Below are 10,693 nucleotides of genomic sequence, written 5' to 3'. Positions count from 1 at the left end.
GAGACATTTGAAGTCACAATTGTGGTAATCAGTGTTTATTGTGGGCTCTTGACTCTTGACTGTAAACTTTTCTCTGGCTGCTTTAGAAGTGTGTTCAGAAAACAAATATCAGAGGAAAAATTAAGTTAAAAGATCATTACAGGAACATCATACTAACGTTAAAATAAAGTCAAAAAAGCTTGAAATCTTTATTACAGATTCAGTGTCGGAACTTTAGTTGCAACACACATAAAATTTCTATCTTTATCTCAGTTCAAAGTGATTTTTGTGTATTTTATCGTCAGTAACTTTTTATTCACAAATCTGTGATAAGAAGGAATTAAAATAAGAGATCAACCACACAAGCTTGTACATATATGAATGTAGAAACTCTCTCACCAAATGGTTGGGATTTTTTTTATTATTATTTTTTTTTTATAAAAGAGGCAAAAACAGACACTTCAATTTGCTCTTGTTGGCTTTTTGAGATGCCATTTTTAGCTATACAGTCCAGGAGGGACACTTACAAGTGACTCCACTCTGCTTTCAGCTGGTTTAGTGAGACATCCAAGTGCACACACAGTCTGATTGAGGAATATGCTGATAAATTTGCTGATAACAGAGGCATTTCCAGCATGTTAGCCATTTTATCTCAAACAGTGAGCACAATTGTTTCCTATGTTGTGAGGTATAGTTCTGTAAAGCAAGCACAGACAAGAGGACAAGACTACTCCGTTTAGCATAATAAGCTTTCACCCCAACAAACATAAAAAATGTAACTCGCTCTTTAGAAAAAAACTCCTCTTTCAGTAGTATACATTTGCATTTTGAGTGCTATATTTTGAAATAATAATAAGTTTTGGTTACCACAGAACAAATAGAAAACCTTAGAGCAGGAATGCAAAAGGTACATAAAATTAACGATAAAAATGATTCACCTTAATTCTGTTCATCCTTCACATTCAATAAAAAAAAAACACTACAAAATTTGAATTTCTCACACCAGGACTGTGAGACAATCAACAATGAATAGTCTGCATTAACTAGAGATATACTTCAAAAAGTAACTAAATGATAACATTAATAAATAAAATGTTTTTTTTATATCTAGTACTGTGAAAAGCCAGAAAAAAATACTTTAAAACAAACAGGTACAATCCTGCAACTCAAATTAGTAATATACATAAAAAAAAAAGGGTAGAAACGCATTTTAGTGATGTTTTGTAACGTTAATCATGTAGAAGTTCCTGAAGACGACTGGGCGATTTAAATATATCTGGAACCTCAGAGTCCAGTTTGCAGATGACTTTATAAATGGCCTTCTTCCACGATGGATCTGCATCTCTACAGGCCACTATGGCATTGAAGAACTCGCGTAGTGCAATCTGAGTTACCTCCAAGAAACGCTCAGGGACCTGCAGAAACACAAGGGGAGATGAAGTTTTGACTTTTAGTCAAATATTGCTTAGATGCACCCTCATAATGCAATTCCTGTATAATCCAATTAAGGCAATGCTGTGATTTAAACTTAAGCTCATGTAAACAGAATACTGCAATCATGCACTTAACTGTCACCGTCCCACAGGTGGGACGTTTGCCACTATATTTTTAAAACAATAATATCTTAGTAAATACCTTAAATAATATTGACAAACTATATATCATTTGAAAGCTTACAATCTCTAGTTTCCATATTTGGTGACTGATTTTCAAAATATATTACATAGGAGCCATAATTTATCAATATAAAACAAGAATATTTTCATACTCATAAGGCGTGTTCAGACCTTTATTTTAAAATAGCAGTAAACATGAAAAATCATGAAAAAATGGTAGATACCTCAGTTTGTTTTCATGCCAAAAGTTCAAAAGATAGAATCCATTCAATTATTTTGGAAAAAAAAGGTCTGAAAAGTTTGAAATATCAAGAAAAAAATAATAAATTCACCATTTGTGACGTGGCAGCTAGCTATGACTTACATGCGTGTTCTTTGTATGTGTTTCTTAGAGGTTCAATTCATATCAAAATCTGCCAAACTTCCCATGCTACTTCTGAATAGGATCTCTACTTCAGAAATTGTATGAAAATTGTGAAGTAAAGGTTCATATCACTCAAAACATGAATGGAAATGCAGACGCCCTTATATGGGCAGTAATGGAGTCTGATTGTGCCCTAGTGAAAAAGTTTGGTACTGCGCTCAAACAAAATCTTACTGAAAGCTCATTTTTTGAGATATCAACCTAAAATTTGAAACACAACTTGTTCAGATTTTTGTCTTTGATTTTTCTGCCATTTTAGAGTAGCCCAGGTTTTGAAAATATATATTTTATGTAAAATATGAATAATTAATATTTTTACATTGTACATTTCCATAAACTCAAACTTCTATAACTTTTTTTCTGTTTCACTTTCTTAATTTATTTCACTTCTACAAAAATCTGCCAAATGTCTTCTTTAAAACAAGACCAATCATATGTCTATATTCCAAAGCATTCTTGAATTACAACCATTTAAGTTCGAAATGTGCATTTTCATGTCTATTCAAAAAAGGGGGGGTGACAGTTAACAGGTTAATGCGATTATGCTCATAATCAGATTAAACATAAAATCAATAACATACATAGATCCCTGTGATTTTAATCACATTATACAGTGTTGTGCAAAATGTACAAATGTCCTGTTACAAGGATGTATTTTTGTCTGTAGAACACTTCTGCATTAACTTGAAACTTTTTTCTGAAGAATTATATAAAGTGGTTTATAAAGAAAAACACCACAATTGTTATTGTAAAATGGTTTATTGAGAAAGTGGTTCATAAAGAAAATCATACCACACTTAATGTTTTAAGCATTCATTAAAAAGCATAGTGAGGAAAAAAACATGTATTAAAGAGAGCTTTGCTGAAGAAAAAAATGCAAGCTTTACCGTCAGATGTGTTGCAGACGAGGCCAGAAGGAGGATGGAAAAGTCAGAAGGAGGATGAAGCGTCGAAAGGCTTTATATAGACAGGTCCGAAAGGAAAGTCCAGAACTTCTGACAGTTCAAGACTTCAGATTGGATAAAGACTAGTGAATTTTGAGGGGGTTTCCAAACATGATGACCTCAAGAATTCAGATGGTCTATAAACGACTTAGAAATGGCTTCTCCGGTGTTAGATGCCACCCAGTCAACACGTTGATCTCATAGTGATCTCTCTATATGATCACAATGTGAGGTCACAGTGAGCTAAAAGTGTAACGGCATAGCGCACTCACTGTGTGCTCCTTAATTTGGCCACAATGTGAGTCAACCCAACAAGAAATATTATTGGACATGGACTCCAACATCACTCAGACATCAAATTTTGGTTGAAAATGAAAATCTAAACATTTTTTTGACAGGCTCCAACTTCAATAAACAACTCCACATTAGCTCCAGATTAACAGAGGTTTAGATGTTCAGTAGAAATCAATAGATTGTCACCATGATGCCACCATTACGGAGCGACAGAAAACATTACAAGAACAACATAATGCTCTCTAAACATTCATAGAACAATAACTTTTCCAACCATCATCACCTGGGGCCTGTTTCAATAAGGAGATTCAACCAACTCTGTGTTAAAACTTGAACTCTGAGTTGACTTACCCTGAGATGGGAAACTCTGAGTTTTCGGTTTCAGAACAGCTGAAATGCGAATAACTAAATGAATAGCAGAACAGCTAAATGAATAATCAAAAGAGTTCGTTGGACGAACTGATTAATTGATTGTAATATTAAAACACCAACAATGGAGACAATCATGAAAAATATTTCTATGTAAATAATATAATTCGGCTGCGTAATTTATTCATGTCGCAATGCATGCTGGGAGTCATGAATGCACTGCAGCATGAAGCATGTCACCATTGTTGAGATTCATATGCTGATTGTGATTGACGTCTGTTTGTGTCTTAATAACGTATAGTTAACAGCTTCTTGCTCACAACACATTTTCAAAATGTTTCGGAATATCTGATGGTCACAACGCCGATGGATATCACTCTATAATACTACTCCGTCAGTAGCACAATATTAGGTGTATTTATGAGAAAACACTTGATCAGTGGTTAGACATCATTTTCAGTGATGTCAAGACACCTCATCATGTCACTATTAAATACAGGCAACAACATCTGATGTTATTCTGCTTTTCCACAGTAAACATTTTCTGAACACATGCCACAACTCACATGAGAAGTGGAGGGTCAAGTGTCCAACTAAGGCAAACAATAATCTCCCACAATGGTGACTTTCCTTTCTCTTTCCTTCAGTGATTCTCTTTGTTAACAACAGGTGTCATCAATAATGGTTATCACTTAATAATCTAAAGTCGGATTCACACTGTACAATTTTGGCCATGATTTGAACATTTTAAAATGGCGTTTTCGCATTGTAGTTCGGACTGTGAAAACATATCCATTTGAAAATTATGACGCAATGTTTAGTCATGTGACGCATAATGTAGCGATAGATGTTTATACCGGTTTTGCGTCTGTTGTGTGCAATTCGCTTTTACACAGTTGCGAAAAATGTTACAACAGTCCTGCAAAGATGATGGATAATTTACTCAAATTGAATGTCCTGTGGCAATACATGACAGCAGTTGCGTTTTAAAACAAACATAGTGGTTTGTTTTAATTCTGTTTAAAACAAACAGAATTAAAATTTGGGGGTGAATTGTTCCTTTAAGAATAGTTGACAAAACTCTGGAGTTGACCTTGTTAAGAGTTTTTTTTTGACTCAGTCTTCTGGGAACCTGTTTTTATTTGATTTGCACTCCCCAAACACACACTGACCATGAGAGATAGAGGAAGCGATATACTTGAAGGATCCATGAACCACACACACACACACACGTTAAACCGCTGTTTAATCCATAACCAACTAACATGGGAATGCAGTTCAGAACACTTCCCATGTCAGCTGGGAACTGCACAGGTATACTGCAATCTCTCTGGTTGTTTCGAGAGCTCAGAGATGGCCTTTCTGAAAGCAAGGCTTCAAACTGAACAGCCTTGATGAGGGGTAAGTAAACACATTGAACTCTGGCCTTGAGTCGAGCCTTGCGTTTCACTTTCACACAGTGTCATGATGCCATGTTTTTCAGAGTGTGTGTGATGTAACGGTTCTGTATCACAAAGTTAAATAGTACACTAAGACATTTCATGTTAGTTTAGCTTGCAAATGCAAGTTCACCTGCTGCCTTGAAGATCGAAGTTCACTCAACTTGAAGACTGCCTTTGTTTCAACTTGGAAATGAAAGTTATTAAGGTTGATGTAACTGCAGTGTTCTAGTTTTGTTAAAGTTGTTATTTTAGTTGATTTCACTTTTTATTACTTGGTTAAACTTCATATTTTAGGTTAAAACAAGCAATTTATTTTCTTTAATAATGCAAGAAACCTCCCTTGCCTTGCAAAAACTCCAGTGTTAAATTAATTCTCCTGAGCGTTTGTTTGGCTCCATACTCAAGAGTGTTAAAGTGTTAAAATATGAGTGTTAAAAATTCACTTTTGTGTGTTGGCAGTGTGTGAGCAAAACCACCCTAGAATGATAAAAATCCACCCAGTGTTTTTTTTTTTTACAATCTCAATAAATCATATGCACTGCCTCAGAACGAGCTGTTCTAAGATTCAGCTCTTTGTGACGTAGAAAGTGAGAAAGGGGTTTGATTGACAGTGTGGCTGTGGCCTAGACCCCGCCTTCGGTGATCTGTACACATCATCCTCCATTGTTTCAACGACAGCCGGTAATATCTCTTGGAAACATAAGTGTTCTGTCGTGGACTCGTGGGTTAATCCTGTTGTTGTGGCTTAAAAATGAATCCTCAACTGTGGATCGTCATCTACTGTTTGCGATCCACCGTCACCTCCAGTAACAGTAATGCCGAGTTCAGACTGCATTTTAGCCACGATTTTGGCTCGCCGACAGGTTTTGAGAAATCGCCGACAAATGCCCGAAATCACAGGCAAATCGGCGCTCGTTCACGCGAGTGACAATCACGCAGTGTGAATGAACAAAGACGCGAACTGAGAGAATCACCGACGAGTCGCCGACGCCCGTGAGATATTTGGCATGCTAAATATCTGGACCTGTCGGCGATTCAAAATCCTGCTGTGTGAAAAGTGTTTTGACTGAAAACTACATCGGCGATCACCGGCAGCCAGTGAGAGAGCAAGATACAGAGCAGCAGGGAGTTCGGGGAGGAGTTATAGATCACATATCAACATGATATAGCATTGTTTCAACAAAAAAAGCTTCTTCTCTGTCTATTTGGACACAATAAATGGAAGAAAAATTAGTAGAAATTTGGCAGGAGCACTCGTGTCTGTTTCACCAGCTGTACCACAACCGGGTCGAAAAAAAAAGTCTCACGTGAGAACTCCGGTCTTGCACGTGTGGTGTCGCGCGTTGTTTCCTTTTCATATCTCACGCGTGTTTGTTGTGAAATGTAGTTTGCGTGCAGCGTGCTAGACAGAGTCTGTCGGCGATTTTTCTAAAGTCATGCAGTGTGAAACCTTCTGTCGCCGATCCATCGTCCAGTGTGAACACAGCAGCGACTGAATGCTGGCCAAGATAGTCATGCAGTGTGAAAAGAGCAGCGACCTGACTACTTTGAAAATCGTGCAGTCTGAAAGAGCCATAAGTGTATTTTATGATTTTTGAGCAAATAGTCTTTTCAGTCAATGTCAGCCAATTCAACAACAAATGCGTCTAAAGTTGTTGTTGTCGTAGGATGTCTGTGTAGGCTATATAATTTAAACCTTGTTTGTATAGTAACCACACGTTTATATATATATTTAAAGATATTCTATTAAAAACTGCATATATGTTGTTGTTCTTTAAGTTAGCCATCTCCTCACATTTGCCACAGAAGCACCCGTATGACAAGTAAACATGACGCCACAGGTCCCTCGCATAAATGTAATTTCGCTTGTAGTAGCAAACTTCACAGTATGTGTATGTAATTTCAGAAAAATTGCGCTAGCATTAGTGTTTGTGTGTCTTCCACATCCATAATTGCAAATGGGACGCGATTACAACAACGCTAAAGTACATAAATGTATCAAATAACCATACCGAGACGTACTGGTCCATTCTCATTTGTGTTTATTCTTCCGGAGTCTTTTCGTACTATTTTCCGATTCAAACGTACGCTGAATGACAGACAAAACAGCGGTTTCTCTCAGTCTCACTGTACCGACTGCCATAGGTTTCATGTTACGCCCTCATCCAAAGGCAGGGCGCGGATATGCAGCTCATTTGCATTTAAAGTCGTATACCCCCGAAACAGATCATTTTTAAGCAGGCCCCAAAATGACCTTTTTAAATGGTTATAATAAATTAACTGTGGGGTATTTTGAGCTGAAACTTCACAAATACATTCTAGGGACACCAGAGACCAATATTACATCTTGTAAAAAGGGGCATAATAGGTGCCCTTTAAATTAATCTTAATGAGATAATTACGTGAATAATTGACCATTATCGAAGACACCTGATGATAACAAGCAGCATCACCAAAAGAGAAAAAAGCATTTAATACACCATCATGGTGGTCAGTGTTTGCTGTAGTTTCTTGACCCTTAAAGTATTTACATTTCATTTTGCTTGGCTGCTGTAATTGAGTTATAACTGCTAGATGAACAAACAGAAAATGTGATCAGGTTATGTTTTGACATATTCATCTCTAGACCTGAATCACCAAACTCATTTAGAGAGTCAAACAATTAAACAAGCAAACAATTAAAAAAAAAAACACAAATCCACCACAAACTCTATGGGCGCCAGCATCTTGCCTGCCACTATTACTGCGTGCCTGCTAAGGGTGACGGTGTGACACTTGCCGGTGCCCTCTAATGGCATTTCATTGAAAGTGGATCCTGCTCACGAAAGAAAATGTTCGGTGAAAGGGAACATTGGGTAGATGATGTCAGGTAGTGGCCAAAACTTATAAACCGATAAAGGTAATTTATTGACAACATAATGTATTAATGTGAAAATTGCGTCAGCCAAATGTATTGTAATGTAATTAAGACGTGTATTAACTGATGACAACAATAAAAACGAACGCTGTCATTACTAGCTGTGTTGCTACCATTGTTTTGTAATAATACTATACTCTGCAGTAATACTATTTAAATACGAATTCTACGTTTTCTGTGTGAATGAATGGTGCAGTCAATGCGCAGTTTCATTTAACACACACAAACACACACTTGTGTGATGCTCAAGCTGTTTATTTGCCAATATGAGGACACACACGACTGCATGAGATGCACTTGATTCCTGCCAGTTCCATAGTGAGAGCAGCGCGGTCAGAGAAATTTTGGGCGCTGCGGCATTTTACATACTTATAAATAGTTTTTCAGAGTGAGAAATTCAACGCGTGGCAAGAGAGTCACGCTCTCTTGCCACGCATTGAATTTCTCAAGCCGTGACTCTTGAGAACCCTGTAATTACGTAATGGACCAACGCGACTTGTGCTACTTCCTTAGCAGCAAGGCACGCAGTAATGGCGGCGGTGCTTTACTTTGCTTTACTAGCTCCAACCCTGATAAACTCACTGTAATCCTGAAGACATTGATTAGCTAGTTTAGGTGTGTTTGATTTGTGTCCCAGATAGATAGCAACCATCAAAGTAATGTTAATGTATCAATGTTAACTGCATTGAATCACAATCTCTATTGTTCCCACAATTAATGTAAAAAATAAGTTGAAATTTCATCCATAAATCATGGGTAATGGCATTGAGTCAATGTTATAATGATGTTGGTTCATGCCTGCACTCTCAGAAAATGAAACAACAATTACAACTGACTTAAATCCATACAGCCTGAAATCAACTGCAAATAAAAGAAGACGATAAATCTTGAGGTGAGGGTGAGGTTGAGGTGAGGTTTATGGAAAATATTTGCTCAACATTATGGTGATCAGTGTTTACTTTAGTTGGATAGTGTGACTCTTCACTTTTATTTGCCAAAAACGTATAATTTGTTGCAAAGAAAGCCAGAAAGACAATTTATCAGGTAAAAAAGTTTTCAGCATAATTAGAATTTTTTCACCTGAACAAAAGGGGTTATTTGTTATCAAAAGATTATATTCACCACCAATATTTTCTTGCAACAGAGCAACTATTCCGAATTTAGAATTTTAAATACATAGCAGGAATTTCCTGTTTTTAGACACACAGACATCAAGCATACAAATCTCAACAATGGTGACATGATTTATGCTGCAATGCATGCTGGTTTTATACTATGGTGGTTCCCAACATGCATTGCAGCATTTAGCATGTCACCATTGTTGAGATTCATATGGTGATTTTTGATGGCTTTGTATCTAAAAATATTTTTCCTTTAATTTGTAAAAATCCAAGTTCAGAATGCGTGTCCTGTGGCAAGAAAATATTGTTTGTGAATATATCTTAGTAAAAGCAAATTACCACTTTTGGTTTTTGGAATGATTAGCGAATTTAGATGCTGAAAGCTATTTCACCTGATTATCTTTGTTTCCGGCTTTCTTTGTAATAAATTATGTGCTTTAGTGCACACAATTACAAACTCACATAAAAGCCAAGAGTAAAACTGCCCAACTAAAGGAAACACTGATCACCATGACAGTGACAACCTTTTCAATAAAACATCTAAACCTCTGTTAATTTTCACAAAGACCTGCTTACATCTTGAGAGATTTATTGTCTTCTTTAATTCACAGTTGTTTTCAGTTATAGCGGTTGTATTTCATTTTCTGAGAGTGTAAACATTTGTAACTGTAAAAATGATTCAATGCCATTACCAATGATTTTTGGATGAAATCTTAAGAACAATTCAACTTTAATTGTGGGAATAAAAGTGATGTTGAGTCAAAACATGTACACATTAATATTGTTGCTATCTATCTGGGACCCTAAACAAACACACCTGAACCAGCTAATCAATCTCTTAAGGATTACTAGAAAGCTACATGCAGGCACAGTTTATCAGGGATGGAGCTCAACTCTGCAGGAAAGTGGCCCTACAAGACCGAGTTTGCCCATCCCTGGTCAATGGTGGTCAATAGTTCACATACATTTGGCTTTTTACTTCTGCCGATTGTGTTTAAGCTTCAAAATTCACAAAAGTTTTATTCATTATAATTATGAACAAAATGTGTGAGAATCATAAACGTGTTGGTCACAGAGTTTATTTTCTGTAACAATCCAAAAGCCAATGGAAATATCTCGCTTTTTGTCGTGGGGACCAGGGTAATTCTAACTTCTGAGTTTGCCTACAAAAATATATCCTCACTGCAGCACTATATTCCATTCTTCAGTACTTTTCAATTATGTCTAAACTTGTGTTTGGTAGTCTATAAAACTTTCAAATGTGTTGCTGAGTGTTTGTAGTCTGATCACTCTGTTGAGTTAATAATATTTCTGAATTCAAATCATTACTCAAAACTCACATATTCTCACTTTTATGTTATCATTCGTCAGTTGTGTTCTGTATTTCATTGTGCTTATCTCTATTCTGCCCTTTCTATATCATGCTTACTGTTCTGTATGCTTCTTACTCTAACTTACAATTGTTTGTCATCATTGTCTACCCTATTGATGTTATCCTTTCCTTGCTACATGTGCATTGTAAAGCTTCCTTGTGCCCTGGAAAGGTGCTATATATAAAAAGCATTGTTAGTAAGGATAAATAACTAT

At 36.4% G+C, this 10,693-nt stretch overlaps 1 protein-coding gene and 1 long non-coding RNA gene across 2 annotated transcripts in view; one reads left to right on the top strand and one right to left on the bottom strand.

Annotated features, from left to right (window-relative positions):
• The window catches only part of LOC148975135 (uncharacterized), a 199,050-nt gene that overhangs the window by 16,632 nt on the left and 171,725 nt on the right, over nucleotides 1-10,693 (top strand). The window lies entirely within an intron of this gene.
• Nucleotides 19-10,693, bottom strand: part of LOC120485673 (prospero homeobox protein 1) — a 30,924-nt gene continuing 20,249 nt past the window's right edge. The window contains exon 5 of the mRNA XM_039681517.2: nucleotides 19-1,394. Within this exon, the coding sequence (XP_039537451.2) occupies nucleotides 1,209-1,394 (186 nt within the window). The 3' untranslated portion in view covers nucleotides 19-1,208. The remainder of the gene's footprint in view (nucleotides 1,395-10,693) is intronic.

Source organism: Pimephales promelas, chromosome 13, assembly GCF_988280905.1.
Source record: "Pimephales promelas chromosome 13, fPimPro1.hap1.1, whole genome shotgun sequence".
Taxonomy (NCBI): domain Eukaryota; kingdom Metazoa; phylum Chordata; class Actinopteri; order Cypriniformes; family Leuciscidae; genus Pimephales; species Pimephales promelas.
Note: the sequence above shows the minus strand (reverse complement) of the source record. Positions and strands in the feature narration are given on the sequence as shown.